The 20,043-nt window shown below is 44.2% G+C and overlaps 1 protein-coding gene across 1 annotated transcript in view; it reads right to left on the bottom strand.

Annotated features, from left to right (window-relative positions):
* Nucleotides 1-2,944: 2,944 nt before the first annotated feature.
* kbtbd12 (kelch repeat and BTB (POZ) domain containing 12) overlaps nt 2,945-20,043 on the bottom strand; it is a 36,540-nt gene continuing 19,441 nt past the window's right edge. Inside the window, exons 3-5 of the mRNA XM_068052357.1 lie at nt 17,915-18,065; nt 3,893-4,090; nt 2,945-3,114 (exon numbers count right to left, since the gene is read on the bottom strand). Coding sequence (XP_067908458.1) covers nt 2,945-3,114; nt 3,893-4,090; nt 17,915-18,065 — 519 coding nt within the window. The remainder of the gene's footprint in view (nt 3,115-3,892; nt 4,091-17,914; nt 18,066-20,043) is intronic.

Raw genomic sequence — 20,043 nt, 5'->3', positions numbered from 1 at the left:
TGGAAGAGTATTTGACCATATGTGGAGGAGGGAAGGGGGAAGGAGGAGGAGATGGAATCACAACCTATCTCAGTGCTGTCCTTTCCCACTCATCATGCACTTTCCTTCAGGGCATCAGGTGGGGAAGTGAAGTTGATATAGAGGATCAACCATGATCTTGAATTGAATGGTGCAGCAGGCTCGAGGAGCCCTATGACCTGCTACTAAGTTCTGTCCTTCAGTTATGAAGATAGATTGGAGAAGTTAGGAGTTTATTTGGAGAAGAGGAGGCTGAGAGGTGATTTGATAGAGGTATTCAAAATCATGAGGGGTCTGGACAGAGTAGATAGAGAGAAACTGTTCCCACTTATGAAAAGATCGTGAACGGGAAGGCAAAGATTTAAAGTTCTTGGTAAGAGAAGCAAAAGTGACATGAGGGAAAACTTTTTCACACAGCGAGTGGTTAAGGTCTGGAATGCGCTGCCTGAGAACGTGGTGGAGGCAGGTTCAACTGAAGCATTCAAAAGGGAATTAGACTTTTTTATGAAAAGGAAGAATGTGCAGGGTTATGGGGAGAAGGCGGGGGAATGGAACTAGGTGAATTGCTCTTTCGGAGAACAGGTGTGGACACGATGGGCTGAATGGCCTCCTTCTGCACTGTAACAATTCTCTGATTCTGTGATAATACTCCTTATGTTCTCATGACCGAAATGATCAACAAAGGATCCAGGTTTATTTGCTTCTCCCCAGCCGAGCAGGACTCAGGATAAGGACAGAGCAAGTTCAGATCAGATGCCCCGGGAGTATTTCTTTAAAGCGGGGTGATGAAGATCTGGAAGGAGCTGCCAAGTGGGGAGGTTGATGATAGTTGTAGAACCCCCCCCCCCATATCAATCCTGCTACTGAGATCAAGGATTGGCAACTTGGACCTTCCTGGTCTGTATGGTCTGACAGCACATCACTCAACATCAGTCCTCATTGGCTATAGGTGTCATGCCGGAGAACTGCAAACATTGTACCTCTGCTTAAAAAGGGAGTGAAGGATAGACTGAATAATTACAGGCCAGTCAGTCTAACCTCAGTAGTGGGCAAATTATTAGAATCTACTATGAGAGACAGGATAAACGGTCACTTAGAAAGGCACAGGTTAATCAAGGATAGTCAGCATGGATTTGTTAAGTGAAGATCTTATTTGACCAACTTGATCGAATTTTTTGAAGAAGTAACAAGAAAGATAGATGAGGGTAGTGCAGTTGAAGTGGTCTACATGAATTTTAGCAATTTTGACAAGGTCCCACATGGCAGACTGGTGAAAAAAATTAAATCCTACGGGATCCAGGAAAATGCACCAAGGTGGATACAAAATTGGCTCAGTGGCAGGAAACAAAGGGTAATTGTTTTAGCGACTGGAGGGCTGTTTCTAGTGGTGTTCCATAGGGCTCAGTACTGGGGCCCATGCTTTTTGTGGTTTATATTAATGATTTGGACGTAAATGTAGAGGGCATGATTGAGAGGTTTGCAGATGACACAAAGATTGGCCCGTGTGGTAGATAGCGAGGAGGATAGCTGTAGGCTGCAGGAAGATATTGATGGTCTGGTCAGATGGGCAGAAAAGTGGCGAATGGAATTCAACCCAGAGAAGTGTGAGGTGATGCATTTTGGGAGGTCAAATAAGGCAATGGAATACACAATTAATGGGAAAATACTGAGAAGTGTAGAGGAAGTCAGGGACCTTGGAGTGAATGTCGACAGATCCCTGAAGATAGCGGGACAGGTCGATAAGGTGGTTAAGAAGGCATATGGAATCCTTTCCTTTATTAGCCAAGGTATAGAATATAAGAGCAGGGAGGTTATGCTGGAACTGTGTAACTCATTGGTTAGGCCACAACTTGAGTACTGTGTGCAGTTCTGGTCATCTCATTACAGAAAGGATGTAATTGCACTAGAGAGGGTACAGAGGAGATTTACGAGGATGTTGCCAGGACTGGAAAACTGCAGCTATGAGGAAAGATTGGATAGGCTGGGGTTGTTTTCCTTGGAACAGAGAAGGCTGAGGGGAGATTTGATTGAGATGTACAAAACTGTGAGGGACCTGGATAGAGTGGAGGTGAAGGGTCTATTCACCTTAGCAGAGGGGTCAGTGACGAGGTGACATAAATTTAAAGTGATTGGTAGAAAAATTAGAGGGAAGATGAGGAAAAATGTTTTCATCCAGAGGGCGGTGGGGGTCTGGAACTCACTGCCAGAAAGGGTAGTTGAGACAGAGACCCTCAACTCATTCAAAAGGAGTCTGGATATGCACCTCAAGTGTCGTAATCTGCAGGGCTACGGAGCAAATGCTGGAAGGTGGGATTAGAATAGTGGATTGTTATTCGGCTGGCATAGACACAATGGGCCAAGTGGCCTCTTTCTGTGCCTTATTCTTTCAGTGATTTAACGCAGTAAGCACTGAAACAATGTGGAATTATAACAAAAGGAAAGTCAACCCTCCAAAGTGGAGATCAGCAGAGTCACCATCTCCCTCCCTGAGGGTGAAGAAAGAAAGACTTACATTTAGTCACTTCAGCCATGTCCTAAAGCATTTTACAGCCAATGAAGTACTTTTCAAGTGATGTAGGAAACGCAGCAGCCAATTGGCACACGGCAAGGTCCCTCAGATAGCAATATGGAAAATTATCTGATTGGGATAAATATTGTCCAGGACAATGGGGAGAACTCCCCTGCTCTTCTTCAAATAGTGCCATGGGATCCTTTATGTTCACCTCATGGGACAGACTGGGTCTCAATTTAATATTGCATCTGAAAGACGGCACCTCACTGAGGGAGTGCTGCACTGGGAGTTTCAGCGCTGATATTGTGTTCAAATCTGCAGACTGGAACCCATGAGCTTCCAACTCGGTGGTGAGGGTTCTACCCACTGAGCCATGGCCAGGCTGAAAGAACTAAAAGCTGCATTGTCCTTCCCTCATTGGTCCACCAAGTCAGGAGGCGGCGGCATGAGGTCCCTAGGGTTGAGCCTTGCGACCAGACAGACATCGTAGCTGTCATGCATGAGGACATTGTGGGCCACCACGTTCCACTGATTCTCCCAAGGGTCAAGTTCCAAGATGTCTTTGACGATGACTTCATGTCGATCTAAGTGGAAGAAGACAATGAAATACATTGGCTGTATAACTTCAAAAGGCTCTGATTTACAAATTTAGGGACATACCTTTAGATCGGGTACAACTGTCGTAGTGATTCCCATATCTGAGCTTCTTACATTTAGGGAAGTGCCTATGTTGCCCAATATCTATTTGTACAACAGCATAACCCAGGATCCTCAGTGGTTCCACTGCTGAATCCCTCGTCCATGCTTTTTTAAAAAATCTCCAGTCTTGACTATGCCCATATTGTCTTGGCTGGTCTTCCATCTTCCACCCTACATAAACCTTAGCTCATCCAAAACTCTGCTCCCGCCTATTTTAACTCGCACCAAGTCCTGTTCACCCATCACCTCCTGTGCTCGCTGTCCTACATTGGCTCCTGGTCCACCAATGCCTATATTTTAAAAATTTTGCCCACATGTTCAAATCCCTCCATGCATGGCATCACCCCTTCCCTATCTCTGTAATCCCCTCCAGCTCTACAACTGTTCAAGATCTCTGCGCTCCAATTCTGACCTCTTGTGCATCCCCGATTTTAACCGCCTCACCATTGGTGGCAGTACCTTCAGACTAAGCCCTGAGCTTTGGAAGTCCCTCCCTTAACTTCTCCACCTCTCCCTCTGCCTTTAAGACATCGCTTAAAACCAACCTCTTTGACAAAGTGTTTGGCCACTTATCCCAATGTCTACTTCTTTGGCTTGGTGCCAATTTTTTGTCTGATCAGATCAGAGTGAGATAAGTAAACAACTAATTGACTATTTTCGTACCTGCGCTACGAAATGCTCCGCAGACATACAACCTGTCGTCCACCACCCCAGCATTTGTGGAGTTGGTTCGGAGTGACAAAATTGGTGTTGGCAATGGAGGTCCTTTCCTCCAGAAATCTCCATCGGGGTTGTAGATTTCTACTGCATCCAAACATCTCCTGGCCTGGCCTCGGTCAGCACCGTAGCAGCCTATCCCACCTTAAATTAAAGAATTATTAATTACATATAATAATATAATCATAGTACAGCACAGTAGGCCATTCAGCCCATCGAGTCTGTGTCAGTTCTTTTGAAGAGCAATCCAGTTATAGAATCACAGAATTGTTACAGAGCAGAAGGAGGCCATTCGGCCCATTGTGTCTACACTGACTCTCATTGATGAAGCAGCTGAAGATAGTTCGGCCTAGGACACTACCCTGAGGAACACCTGCAGTGATGTCCTGGTGCTGAGATGATTGACCTCCAACAACCAGAACCATTTTCCTTTCCGCTAGGTATAACTCCAGCAGAGAGTTTTCCCCCGATTCCCATTGATTCCAGTTTTGCTCGGGCTCCTTGATGCCATACTTGGTCAAATGTTGCCTTGATGTCAAGGGAAGTCACTCTAACCTCACCTCTTGAGTTCAGCTCTTTTGTCCATGTTTGAGCCAAGGCTGTAATGAGGTCAGGAGCTGAGTTGCCCTGACGGAACCCAAACTGAGCGTCACCGAGCAGGTTATTGCTAAGCAAGTGTCGCTTGATAGCACTGTTGACGATACCGTCCATCACTTTACTGATGATTGTGAGTAGACTTATGGGGCAATAATTGGCCTGGTTAGGTTTGTCCTGCTTTTTGTGCACAGGACATACCTGGGCAACTTTCCACATTGCCGGGTAGATGCCAGTGTTGTAGCTATACTGGAACAGCTTGGCTAAGGGCGCGGCAAGTTCTGGAGCACAGGTCTTCAGTATTATTGCCGGAGCCCATAGCCTTTGCAGTATCACCAATCTGCCTGCCGCAGATGCATCTGTCTATGACAGTATTGGTAGGAGTGACCACTGCACAGTCCTTGCAGAGATAAAGTCCCGTCTTCATATTGAGAATACCCTCCATCGTGTTGCGTGGCACTACCACCATGCTAAATGGGATAGATTTTGAACAGATCTAGCAATGCAAAACAAGCATCCATGAGGTGCTGTGGGCCATCAGCAGCAGCAGAATTGTACTCAACCACAATCTGTAACCTCATGGCCCGGCCTATCCCCTAATCTACCATTACCATCAAGCCAGGAGACCAACCTGTCTTCAGCTAATTCGATTCACTCTGCAGGATATGAAGAAACTACTGAAGGCACTGGATACTGCAAAGGCTATGGTCTCTGGCAATAGGACGCCCCTAGCCAATCTGTTGTGTCTTGTACTGTGAAGACAGATACTAAATACTTGTTTAAAGTCTCTACCATTTCCTTGTTTAATATTATTAACTTCCCAGTCTCATCCTCTAAGGGACCAATATTTACTTTAGCTGGTCTCTTCCTTTTTATATATTTGTAGAAACTTTTGTTGTCTGTTTTTATATTTCTTGCTAGTTTACTCTCATACTCTAATTTCTCCCTCTTTATTTTTTTTAGTCATCCTCTGCTGGTTTCTAAAATTTTCCCAATTTTCTGGCCTACCACTAATCTCTGCGGCATTGTACGCTATTTCTTTCAATTTGATACCATCCTTAACTTCCTGAATTTGCCATGGATGGTGCATCCTTCTCATCAAGAATTTCTTTCTCAATGGAATATATCTTTGTTGAGAGTTATGAAATATCGCCTTAAATGTCCACCACTGTTTCTCTACTGTCTTACCTTTTAACCTATTTTCCCAGTACACATAAACCAACTCTGTCTTTATACCCTTGTAATTGCTTTTATTTAACTTTAAGACATCAGTTTCAGACCCAAACTTCTCACCCTTAAACTGAATTTGAAATTTTATCAGGTTATGATCACTCTTGCCTAGAGTATCCTTTACTATGAGGTCATTTATTAATCCTGTCTCATTACACATTACCAGGTCTAAAATAGCCTGCTGCTGTGTTGTTTCCAGAAGGTATTGTTCTAAGAAACTGTCCCTAATACATTGTATGAACTCATCCTCCAGGCTACCTTTGCCAATTTGATTCATCCAGTCTATATGAAGATTAAAATCATAATGATTATTGCAGTACACTTCCTACAAGCCCCCATTATTTCCTGATTTATATTCTATCCTACAGTGTAGCTACTGTTAGGGGTCTATAAACTACTCCCATCAGTGACTTCTTTGCTTTGCTATTTCTTATCTTCACCCAAACTGATTCTACATCTTGATCTTCCGAGCCAAGATCATTTCTCACCACTGTACAAATCTCATTCTTTATTAACAGAGCTACCCTGCCTCCTTTTCCTTTCTTCCCATCCTTCCAAAATGTCCAATACCCTTGAATATTTAGTTCCCAGCCTTGGTCATCTTGCAATCACATCTTTGTAATGGCTTTCATATCATACCCATTTATTTCTATTTGTGCTGTCAATCCATCCATCTTGTTACGAATGCTGTGTGCATTCAGATAAAGAGTCTTTAATTCAGTCTTTTTACCATTTTTCCCTATTCTGGTGCACTGTTACGTTTGTACCCTCTGTCCTTCCTGTCACCCTCTGGTTATCATTACCTGCATCGCTCCCTGCACTATTACCTTGTCCTTTCTCATTAACTTTCTAAATTTCCCCTCATCTGAATCCTCCCCTCCCCACCACTATTTAGTTTAAAGCCTTCTGTACAGCCCTCGTTATGATTTGCCAGGTCACTGGTCCCAGTGCTAAATATTTGAAGTGATGAGTTGCCCACTTGAATTTTACCCCTGCTCTAGACACGTTAAAAAAGGGTTAATTTAACTCACCTTTTGTGTTTGTTAATTCATTACTACTAGCCTGTCCTTCCTCATTCATGGTTAGTTAGCTGTGCAGACAAAAGCTCTTCAGACATAGCAAGCATAATGGATGTTGAAGGGTCAAATCAGAAGTGCAAGGCTCCATGCAAAACATTTCAGCTTTGCAAATCAAAGCACTGGTACAGAAATAATAATTATTCCTTTGTTATTTCTGGAATGCAGCATTGATATTTCTCCTGAATTCAGAATGGAAGTGTGCTGTGTCCTTTGTCCATTCATAGTACAGGAGGGAGGGAGATGGCCAAAGGCTGTGCCATCGAGTGGAGAATGCTCAGCAGACTAGAATCAGAAAAGTGGAGAGATAAAGAAAGAGGGATGAATGTTGGCCAGGACAGCAGGCAGAGCCCCCTGCTCTTCTTCGAAATAGTGTGATGGAATCTTTTACATCTACCCGAGATGATTTAACGTCTCATTATAAAGACCGCACCTCCGACAGTGCAGCCACTCCTTCAGTACTGCATTGGGAGTGACAGTCTAGATTATGGGTTCAAGTCTCTGGACTGGGACTTTCTGACTCACAGCCGATGTAGGGCTAGAGCAGACGGTGGAGATATCATGCAACACACCATGAAGGGAAAAACAGAAAATGCTGGAAGCACTCAGCAGGTCTGGCAGCATCTGTGGAGAGAGAGAAAGAGAGTTAACGTTTCAGACCTGTGGCCTTTCATCAGAACCTTTTTGTAAGACCATGAAGGGAGTTGATACATTGTGAACCAGGGAAGCCACTGGAGGTTGTCAAAGAGAGGGTGATAGCTGAGCAGGACTTGGTGCAGAACAGAATGCAATCATTAGCATTCTGAGTTAATTGAAGTTTGTGCAAGAGGCTTGACAGGGTAGCTGCTGAGAAAATGTTTCCCCTGCCTGCGGAATCTAAAACACTGGGTCACAGTCTCAGAATAAGGGGTCGGCCATTTAGAACTGAGATGAAGAGAAATTTCTTCACTCAAAAGGTTGTAAATCTTTGGAATTCTCTACCCCAGACAGCTGTGGATGCTTAGTTATTGAGTATATTCATGACCAAGGTTGATAGATTTTTGGGCACCAAGGTAATTAGGAGATATGGGGATAGTGCGGGAAGGTAGAGTTGATGTAGAAGATCAGTCACGATTTGTTGAATGGTGGAGCAGCTTGGAGGGCCAAATGACCTACTCCAGCTCCCGTTCAAAGCACTTTAAAATCAATGAAGTACTTTTAAAGTGTAGTCACTGTTGTAATGTACGAAAGGCAGCAGCCAATTTGCGCACAGCAAGCTCCTACAAACGGCAATGTGGTAATGACCAGATAATCTGTTCTTTAGTAATGTTGCTTTAAGGATAAATACCGGGCTAGGACACTGGTGATAACTCCCCTGCTCTTTAAGAAGTAGTGTCATGGGATCTTTTATGTCCACCTTATGTGTTCTTACATATAGAGTGGAGCTAAGAAAAGCAGCAAGGAGGGCTTTGGAAAAGCCAAGTTCAGGGATAGCAAAGGAATGGACGAGGGCTTGAATGGCCATGGGAGGAGAGTGTGAAGTATGGACGGAGATGGACAATATTTCACAGACAGAAGTTTGAATCTCAGCTTTTAGGGGAGCAGGGCACCGAGGTTGTCCCCAGTTGGGTTGAGGTTGAGCAAGAACTTGGGAAGGGTGAAGGAGATGGGATGGAGTATCTGTCAGGATGGCTTTGATTTTGCCATTGTTGAGCTGGAGAAAGTTCTGAATCATCCCTGACGATGTTGGAAAGGCAGTTGTGGTGTCAGGAGTGGTGGAAAGCACATACCTCCACATGAAGGGAGGATAATTTACTGAGTAAAAAGAGCCAGCAGTGAGCCCTCATTCATCGTAATGGCTGAGACGTTGTGGGAAATGGGTGTCTGAATTTCCAACTCACAAAGTTCCCTCCTCACATCAAAGACTTGTGAAGTATCTCCATGGTCCCTGCAGCTCATGTTTCATACAGCACATATCTCTAATTGTCCTTATCTGCATCTTCAGTCTCAATGCTAACCAGATAAAGAATAGATCACACTTTCCATTCAGCACCTAAAAATGCAAGGAAAGTTAGGACAGGAAAATGCTGTCTACTCATCCAAGCAACTAGGAATATGCCAATTTGATACTGGGAGGCGGAGATACTCCTCAAAGTGATTGCATGATCACTTTTGAGTCAGAAGGTTGTGGGTTCAAGACCCTCTCCAGTGACTTACGCCCAAAATCCAGGCTAATACTCCAGTGCAGTACTGAGGGAGTGCCCCATTTTCAGAGATGATGTTCAACTGAGCTCCTGTCTTTTTATGTCCTCTCAGGTGCACATAAAAGATCCCATGGAACTATTTCAAAGAAAAGCAGGGCAATTGTCCCCAGGGCCTTCCCTCAAACAATATCACTTAAGACAGATTATCCAATCTTTTACCTCATTGCTGCTTGTGGGATCTTGCTGTGTGCAAATTGGCTGATGCATGTCCTACATTACAACAGTGAATGCACTTCAAAAAGTTCTTCATTGACTGGGAAGCGCTTTCCTGAGGTCATGAAAGGCACTTCTAAGTCTTTCTTTTTCCTTCTTTCTTTAAGCCAGCCATTTGTTTGCGATCTATAAATTGGACTTGGAAGGGATGAGAAAATAGAATAAAGTGAAATTTTACATAACTGTTTCCCTTCCTCCTCCCCCCAGCATCCCTGAATCTAATCAGTCGGGTACATGATGAACCAAAAGCGATTATGACAGCTGAAATATTCGTATTCTGCAGCTCATGTTAGTGTGATTGCTCTGTCATGTCACATCACACACGGATTGTCTGGACCCAGCTGGTTTGGCAGGCGTGATCAATTGAATATTCACGCACATTAACCAGCTTGATTCAATCTTTTAGCAAAGTAGGACTGTGCAGATTTAGATCACAGTTTGTATGCTGCCTGTCAACTGTTGGGCTCCTGAAATCTCTGCAGTCTTTTCTCTGTTGCCTCAATTTTATGCTAATCAGAACTGCGGGCTTGGCTCAGACAGTTTCCATTGAATCGAACAATTTACTGTATGTGTTTTATTTCTAATTGGGGACCACAGGAGGGAAACCACATCCTATCCCTCAGTAATGTGGGGATTCCTACAAAGGGAACAAAGGAAGAGGAAGATCAGAATGTGTAAAGGCCCTTCAGCCCATCAAATCACAACTATTTGGTACTCATCCATCAAAGCCCATCTCTCCAGTACCCTAGCTTTCCCAATGAAACCAATCCTTCTGATATCCTAACCATTCAATTGAAACCCATCCCTCTACTGCCCTAATTCTCCCATGGAAACCCATTCCTCTGGTACCCTCCTACTCCTATTGAAACCCATCCCTCTAGTACCCTAATTCTCCCTTGGAACCTCATCCCTCCAGTAATTCATTGGCTATGATGTGCTTTGGGGTGTCATAAGGATGTCAAAGTGCACTCTAAATGCAAATTCTTTCTAACTCATCCAGAACTCTGGTTAGGCCCCAGCTGGAGTATTGCATCCAGTTCTGGGCACCACACTTCAGGAAAGATGTGAGGGTCCTTGAGATGGTGCAGAGGAGATTTACCAGAATGGTTCCAGGGATGAGGGATTTTAGCTACAAGGTTAGGTTGGAAAAGCTGGTATTGTTCTCATTAGAGCACAGGAGATTGAGGGAAGATTTAATAGAGGTGTACAAGATCATGCCAGGCTTAGATAAGTTAGACAAAGAAAATCTGTTCCCATTAATTGATGGAACTAGGACTAGGGGGCACAGATTGAAGGTTTTTGTCAAGAGATACAGGAGGAATATGAGAAAGACATTTTGTATGCAGTGGGTGCTAATGACCTGGAACTCGCTGCCCACAAGGGTGGTGAATGCAGAGATAATCAATGACATCAAAAAGAAATTGGATGACCACTTGCAGGAAATAAACTTGCAGGGCTATGGGGTTTGAGCAGGGGAGTGGGACTGACTAGATAGCTCTGTGGAGAGCCAGCATGGACTCAATGGGCCAAATGGCCTCCTTCAGTGCCATATATGACTCTATGATAACTCTGCAGCCTGTATTGTGCACAAAGTACCACATACCCATCACCCTTAAAATCTTGTCCTAATTTTCCCTCCTTAGCCTCGCTCTGTTTACCTTCTCCAGCCCGATATCCTAGTGTCCAACCTCCACTCTTCGTATTCCAGTCTGCTCAACATCTCCTCACCCAGCACACATTCAGATATTCATGTCCTAACACTCTTCCCATTGTTATCTCCCCTCTTTCAAAAGTCTCCTCCAACCTACCTCTTTCTGCATCAATCACCTACCCTAGCTTAATTGATTGATTCTTGGGATGGGAAGGTTGTCCTATGTAGAGGGATTGCGTAGAATGGGCCTATATTCTCTGGAGTTTAGAAAAATGAGAGGTGATCTCGTTGAAACATATAATGCATGACAGGGTAGATGCTGAGGCTGTTTCCCCTGATTGGAGAGTCATAATCTCAGGATAAAGGGTTGGCCATATAGCACTGAGATTATGAGAAATTCTTTCACTCAGAGGGTTGAGAGTCTTTGGAATTCTCTACCCCATAGGACTGTGGATGCTCAGTCATTGAGTATATTCAAGATGGCAACTCCAACAGTGCGACACTTCTTTAGTAGTTAGCACCGATAAGTTTACTTTTGGAAAGTGCATTGGGACTGTCCACTGGAGCCGCAGCTCACTGTGCTATGGTGCAGGGGATCTATGAGCCTCTTTGGTTGATTGGAGGTGGGTTGGGTGGTGGGTGAGTAAAGAAGGAATGTGATTTCATTTATATAGCGCCTTATCGCATCACTCAGGAACGCCTGAATGCCTAATGTGTTTCTTGCACAAAAGGCTACTGTAGCTTAATCAGTGAATGTCACCATGTAAGCAAATGTAGCTATTTTGTGCATAGCAAAATCCTACACTCAGCAATGAAATGATTTTCCAGTTAATCTACTTTCTGATGGCGTTGGTTGATCAGGACGCTAGGAAAACTCCTTATTCTTCTTTGAAGAACACCAAGTAATCTTTAGTACCTATCAGTAGAGAGGCTCTACCTTTAATATCTTATCTGAAGCACTGCATTGCCACAACACAATTCCCCAGAGGGATATTAAGGTAAGTTATGTGCACAATGATCAAGAAAGCAGCTGGATTATTGTAAAAACTCAGTGGATTCACTGATACTCTCTAGGGATGGAAACATGCTGTTGTTACCTGGCCTGATCTACATGTGACTCCAAAAGGCTGTGGATGCTGGTGGTCAGTAGAAATTTTCAAAACTGAGATCAACAGATTTTTAATTTAGGTCAAGGTATCAAGGGATGTGGAGCAATGGTGGGAAAATGGAGTTGAGGTCTAGATCAGCCACGATCTAACTGAATGGTGGATCAGACTTGAGAGGCTCAATAGCTAACTCCCACTGCTTGTTAACGCAACTGGTACTGCAGCCACAGGTGTCCATGCCTATGCCCAGTATCACTGGTGCACTGTGTCTGCAGTGTGTACAATGTACAGGATGCATTGCAGCAACATCATCAACAACTCCTCCCTCCCTTCTGACCATTGCCACTGAGAAGAACAAGAGCAGCAATGTTGAGAGAACTCCGTCACCTCCAAGTTCTCCACCGTCCTGACTTGGACAGATATCTTTTTCTAATTCATTCATGGGATGTGGGCTCCACTGGCAAGGCCAGTATTTATTGCGTACTCCTAACTGCTCTTTCGAGAAGGCAGTGGTGAGCTGCCGTTTTTGAATATAACTGAGTGGCTTGCTCGGCCATTTCAGAAATCAGTTAATAATCAACCACATTGCTGTGGGTCTGGAGTCACATGTAGGCCAGACCAGGTAAGGACAGCGGATCTCCTTCCCTAAAGGACATGAGTGAACCAGATGAGATTTTGCAACAATCCGGTAGTTTCATGATCACCATTCCTGATATTAGCTTTTTATTCTAGATTTATTTGATTATTTGAATTTAAATTCTCCTGCTGCCATGGTGGAGTGTGAACTCATATCTCCAGGTTATTAGTCTAGGCCTCTGGGGTACTAGGCCAGTAACATAACCATAATGCTATCCTGCATATCACTGGGTCAAATCCCGACCGAGCACCACTTTAGGAGTACCATCACCATGGGAACTGCAGTAGTTCCAGGGGAAGACCCACAACCACCTTCTCAGATCAATCAGGGATGGGCAATAACTGTGACTTCATCATGATCTTATTGAATGGTGGAGCAGACCCGAGGGGCCGAGTGGCTAACTCCTGCTCCTTATTCATATGTTCATATGTCCCTCATGTGCTTATCGGTCTTCCTTTTGAATGCATCTATACTATTCACCTCAACCACTCCATGTAGTTGCGAGTTCCACATCGAAACCATTCCCTGGGTAAAGAACTTTCTCCTGAATTCCTATTGGATTTGTTAATCACTGTCATATATTTATGTCCCTGAGTTCTGGTCTCCCCACAAATGGAAACATCTCCTCCACGGCTACCCTATCAAAACCTTTAATAATCTTGAAGGCCACTATTTTTTTTATTCTTTTGCACCTCAGTCTTCTCATTTCTGCAGCAAAGAGCCCCAGCCTGTTGCATCTTCCCTGATAGGTGTAAATTCTCAGTTCTAGTATCATTCTCTACCAAAATCTTTTTTGCACCTTCTCCAGTGTCTATCCTTTTTAAAACATGGAGACCAGAACTTGTCATGTGGTGCAGATGTTAAGCAGATGTTTTTACAGCCTGGAATTTCAGTTTTCAAATGCAGAAACTGTGATTAAAAGTACATCTTTAACAAATAAAGTATAAATTCTATGTATAAGTAACCTCATTTCCAGTTTTTGTTTATTCTTTCGGAACTCCATAAATGCGGATGGTTATACCCTGAATCAGCTGATCTGTGGGACACTTTTAGCCATAGTTCATTTTGAGGTCTCTGGGTACTAAAATAAACCTCCATTACTTGCTGTTGCCTACAGATGTAACACAGGACAGTTTTGTTCGTGACAGCTGCATTCAACTCAACTGTGTTTTTTTTCTTTTCCAGGACATAAGCACATTTGTAAAGAAATCAAAGCGAAAAAAAGGCTTTGATTGTTCAATACATGCCAAGGCAATTGAGATACATTTGGACAACCTCCAAGAGTGAGGCCCCAGTTACAAGCTGTGTGCTTTAATCTGATGGGAACTGCCACAAATATATTAAGGCACTTCACCAAATGGGAACTGTACAGATTAACACTGTTACTGAACTCTATAGAGACTGAGTGAGATTTTCATTGAATGCTCATCAAACCATGTCCCACCCGCATTAGAATGCTTTCACTTCATAAAGAGGCTTAATTGTTTAATGGGCGACCTTTCTTCCATTTCCAGCTTCCACTTATCCCTGCGTCAACAACCGTTTTTGCCTTTCACTGTTCTTCATCATCCCCAGAGGCTCCACTCTACACACTCTTCCTTCTTCCTACATCCTCACTGTGTTGTGCATTCTAACAGTGTCTCCTCACTCCAACTCGTTTTGTCTCAGCGTCTCAAATGATGGATTTCCTTACTTGCCTCCTGTTAGCTTCTACATGTCTGCCATGGCTAAGTGGGTAGCACGCTCTAGCCTCTTGAGTCAAAAGGGGAGACAGTATTGTAGTGGTAATGTCACTGGGCTAGTAATCAGAGACCTGGGCTAAGGCCCTGGGGACATGGGTTCAAGTCCTACCATGGCAATTAAATGTATTAATTAAATTCAATTCATTAATGAGAATCTGGAATAGAAAGCTAGTCTCAGTAATAGTGCCATTGATTGCTGTATAAACCTATCTGGTTCACTAACGTCCTTTAGGGAAGGAAATCTGCCGTCCTTACCTGGTCTGGCCTACATGTGACTCCAGATCCACAGCAATGTGGTTGACTCTTAACTGCCCGCTGAAATGGCCTAGCAAGCCACTCAGTTATCAAGGGCAATTAGGGATGGACAACAAATGCTGGTCTTGGAAGCAATGCCAACATCCCATGAAAAGACTATAAAAAAAAGGTCATGGGTTCCACTCCAGAGACTTGGGCACAAAGTCTAGGCTGACATATCAGTGTCAGTGTTGAGGATGTGTAGGACTGATTTTCAGATGAAACTTTCTTCCAAGGCCTTGTCTTCCCACTCAGGAGGACAGAAGGGATCTCAGGGCACTGTTCGAAGAAGAAAAGAGCAGTTCCCACTGGTACCCTGATCAATATTAAGCCCTTAACCAACATCATAAAAATCAAATTATTCCATTATTGCTGTTTGTGGGAGCTTGCTGTGCACAAATTAGCTGCTGCGTTTCCTACATTGCACCAGTGCTTAAAACGTCCTAAAATGACTAAAATGTTTTTGGGATGTCCTGAGTTCATGAAAGGGACCATATAAATGCAAATTCTTTCATTTTTAAAACCCAAGTTTGCCGTCGTTTAATCACTGGATCGTGATTTATCTTCTCTTTTCTGTCACTTTCTTGACACCCTGATATCAGTCGGTGAAATCCTGAATTAAAGGTTTCTCAGTGTTAAAAAAAAACTTTTTGAGTGGGCCTGGCAATTCAGAGGGCAATTAAATGGCTTTTGAAGTGGGAGATGTGGGTTTGCACACAAAGGATTGAATTTAGTGAGACCGCTGGGGTGAGAATGGAGGCATGGGGGGGCCAGAGAATAGCGGCGGATGTGTCTGCCCGGAAATCCGATGTCATCACGTCTGTTCCAGATTTAGTCAGTGACAGGAAAGCACCACGGCAGTGTCACTGCCCCGACGTGACGGGAGTGCAATTTAAATTGCTGAACAGATAATTATATTATATTTGCATGCAACTGAAAGCAATTCATTGGGAGACTTGGAATTAAGTGGACAACAGGCAGCCCTCACCTGCCATCGGATCTCTGGCAATTGAAAGGTGGCGGCACTGAGGCAAGGCTTCAGCGCCGTGACAGGAATGTAGCCACGGCCAACACTGGATAGGGGAAGAGGGGGAAGTGGAGGACATTTCGGCCTGCAGTGCTGTGAACTCTGCATGGGTGGGCTTGGTCTTGGGTGGCAATACTGTTGGGTGGTCTGCACGGATGGCCATACTATCAGGTGAGAGGTTTGACTCTCAGCAAGGATGGGCACTGAGGGCCATTAGTGCATAAGCCAAGAGGAATAGCAAAGGCAAAGGTGCCAAGGAAGCCTCGTCTCTGCAAGGACAGCGCCCTGGAGGCCTACAGGTCACCTGGGATGGGTCTTATCCACCCTAACTTTGTGGACTCCTGTGGCATGATACAGCGCCTCCGATGGAGGGAGGGCCAGGAGGCAGCTGCGCCAGCCCGTGAAGCTTCATAACGAAAGCAACAGCAGCCGGGCATGCCACCTGTGCCAGAGAGGGTACCAGACACGACTCAGCTACCTCCAAGTGTCCGAACGGCATTGTCAGCGGAGACTGCGGCTCTCCAGGGAGGCAGTCATTGACTTATAAGCCATGCTGTAGGATGAGTTGTGACCCATGGGATTCAGTGGTCACCCTATGCCAGTGACCCTCAAGGTCACAGTGGCACTCAACGACATCACCTTCCAAACCCCTGACCTCTACTACCTAGAAGGACAAGTGCAGCAGATGCATGGGAACACCAGCACCTGCAAGTTCCTCTCCAAGCCACACACCATCCTGACTTAGAACTATATCACCATTCCTTCACTGTCGCTAGGTCAAAATCCTGGAACTCCCTTCTTAACAGTACTGTGGGTGAACCTCCAGCCCAAGAACTGCAGTGGTTCAAGAAGGCAGCTTACCATCACCTCTCAAAGGTAATTGCATGTGTGTGAATTTTTTCTCCCCTTTCCCTCTCTCAGGCTTCACCTTCCATGCAATCTTTCACTTCTCTGTGTGTGCAGACCCTCAGTTTCACCCTCCAGCAGACAATGCCATTGAAGAAATAACACAGGAATCCAACTCGCCAACTCTATCAGCTCATCTAATACACTCCTCAGTAACAATTCTGCACACAGTCACTGAGCATACAGCCAAGGACAGAGGCAAGCCACTGCCTGTACTTTTTGCACGTAACCCCATAGGAAAGTAGGAGGAGGCCATTCAGCCCCTCGAGCCAGTCTGCCATTCAGTTAGATCATGGCAGATCTGCAAGCAGCTCAACTCCATTTACCTATACTTTCTCCATATCCCTTCAAACCCTTAGCGAACAAACACCTATTGATCTCAGTTTTAAAGATTTCAATTGTCCCCCTAGCATCCACAGCCTTTTGTGGGACAGAGTACCAGATTACCACTGCCCTTTGTGTGGAACGGTGCTTCCTGATTTCACTCCTAAATGGTTTAGCTCTAAATTTAAGGTTGTGTCCCCTTGCTCTGGCTTCCCCACTAAAGGAGATCGTTTCTCTGGTTTCTTCCCTATTGAATCCCTTTATCCTTTTAAAGATCTTGATTAGATCATCCCTCAACCATTTAAACTCAAGGAAATGCAAACCAAGTTTATGCAACCTATCCTCATAATTCAATCGCTAGTATGCATTGGTATACAGTACATTGTATGTACTGCTTATCCTCACTCCTAAGCCAATGTCCAACAGTTTAAGATGAATGGGTGGAATTTGGCAGGGAATGTTAAATGCCTCAAACATTTTATCAAATATACTTATTTTTCAGGCTAGCCTTATAAAACCCATCACAAAAGCTTCTGGATTGCCAAATTCCATCCCAGCCAACTATCTCGATTTATTGGGCATTGGCTTAGTTACTCGCATAGGCATATAGGTGATATATATAAGTGGAGCTTCTATCAAAACCCAACTGGTTGACTAATGTCCTTCAGTGAAGGGAACTTGCCATCCCTACCCTACCCATATGGCCCGTACATGACTCCAGTCCTGCACTATGTGGTCAAGTCTTAATGGCCAAAGGGCAACTAGGGATGGTTTAGAAATTCTGCCTTACTCTGTTACCCACATCCCAATAATAAATTTGAAAACACACAATGTTCGAGCATTCAAAGCTACTGATCGAATGTGCATTGTGTCAAGGATTGAAAGCCCATTGATCCCCAACTCCAACCCCCTCCCAATTCCTTACCCAAGACATAAATTTCATTGTTGAGAACAGTTGTACTGAAACGATACTTGGAGAACTCCATGGGCCCACACTCTGTCCATTTGTCTCTGCCTGGGTCGTACCGAAACATTCTGTTGCTGAGCCGATCAGGTTCATCATCAGGAAAATCCATCTGCAGAACGGAAAGCATGAGAGTCAGAAGATAAGGAGGACATTAAAGGCAGCTGTATTCCTGGGAATGCAACCAATTAATCAAACTGGGCACTAATGTGGATAAAATGCCAGCATGGTCAAGCATTAAATCATGCCAATTGTTCCACTGGCTATGTTAAATGGAAAAAAGCAACACAATCGCAGTTCATTAGAATGACGCTCTGCAGCTCAAACTTGAACACGGCCCAGAAATTAGAAGTAAGCCTCTGTTCACATTGTTGCCATAATGTACTGGTAAAGTCTCTGTCCCTCAGCACGAGATATATAAAATCCAGGTTCAATCCCCTGGATTGCACTGAATTGGTCAATCCCAGCTGGAGGGTGTGGTACAGTTAGCCTCAGTATCATAGGTTAGGGAAAGTAAAAGTTGGCTCCTGTTGTGTCAGCTGTGGCATGGATAGTGCTGTTATCTCTGAGTCAGAGGTCTTGGGTTCAAGTCCCACTCCAGAGACCTTGACTGAAACAATCTAGGCTGACTCTTCAGTGGAGTACTGAGGGAGCACTGCACTGTTGGAGGTACTCTCTTTTAGATGAGACGTTAAACTGAGGCCTTATTTGCTCTCCCGGGTGGACATTATAGATCCCATGGCACAATTTAAGAAGAAGAGTGGGGGTGTTAGCTCTTGTGTCTTAGAAAATACTTACCCCTCAACCAACAACACAAAAAACAGGTTATATGGTCATTATCACATTCTGTTTGCAGGAGCTTGCTGTGTGCAGCCTGGCTACCAGGTTTCTTACATTACAGCAGTAACTGAACTTCAAAAGTACCTCATTGCTGGCAAAGTCCTGAGATTGTGAAAGGCTCTAAAGAAATGCAAGTCCTTCTTTCAATGCTATGAACAACTTTTTCCAAACCTGCAATCCCACAAAATGCCAACGGGGTGAAATAGCAGATAAGAAATAAAAGTGGAAATAGAACAGAATTGCCAAGGCCTTTTGACCCAGGTTGCCCAAGATCGCCAGCCACTGGCCAAAGTTTGGACAGCCCTAGTATAATTGAACTGTACCATACCTGGTTACTCCACCCTAGATGTAATAGCAACAAAGAGGAATATCCATCTTTTTTTGAGCACCAGCTAGTGGTTTAGTCCATAGCTGAGGGTAACAGATTTGCACTTGCTGGTCTGCATTACCTCCCCCATGCCTTTGGGTTATGTATAGCAGCTAATCACAACCTACAACTTAACATCATTTTACAATCTTGGCTTGATGTTGTATAAGCTGTCTTGGAAACTGTCAATTTAAAAATGGTCATCCCTGTGTTCAAATCCTTCCTCCCTATCTCAGTAACATCCTCCAGCCCTACAACTCTCCGAAATCTCTGTGCTCCTCTAATTCTGGCCTCTTGCACATCCTTAACTTCCTTTGCTCCACCACTGGCAGCCAGGCCTGGATCGTAAGATCTGGAATTCCCTCCCTAAACCTCTCCACCTCTCTCTCCTCCTTTAAGTGGCTCCTTAAAATTTAACTCTTTGTCCAATCATTTCCCTCCTTAACATCACTGTGGGTGTACCTATGCCACATGGACTGCAGCAGTTCAAGACAGTGGTTCACCACCACCTTCTCAATGGCAATTAGTGATGGGCAATAAATGCTGGCCTAACCAGCAACGCCCACGTCCCATGAATGAACAAAAATAATTTTGGTCATCTGCCCAAATGTCTACTTATGTGGCTTGGTGTCAAATTTTGTCTGATAGCACTTCTGTGAAGCACCTTGGGGCCTTTTTACAAGATACAGGTGCTTTACAAATGCAACATAAAAGCGGGGCAATTTTTACAGCACTCAGGCCAAATGAGGAATTTTTAAGGGAAGACATGACTTTCCAATAATATTCAACTCATTTCAAGACAGGTAGTTAGTTAATTATCAAATTTCTGGTGTATTGTCCAATTTTCTCTGCTCATCAGCCAAAGACTATGACTCCTGCTGGG

This window comes from Heterodontus francisci, chromosome 19 (assembly GCF_036365525.1).
Source record: "Heterodontus francisci isolate sHetFra1 chromosome 19, sHetFra1.hap1, whole genome shotgun sequence".
NCBI lineage: Eukaryota > Metazoa > Chordata > Chondrichthyes > Heterodontiformes > Heterodontidae > Heterodontus > Heterodontus francisci.
The sequence above is the reverse complement of the archived record's forward strand: the minus strand, read 5'-3'. Positions and strand labels throughout refer to the sequence as shown.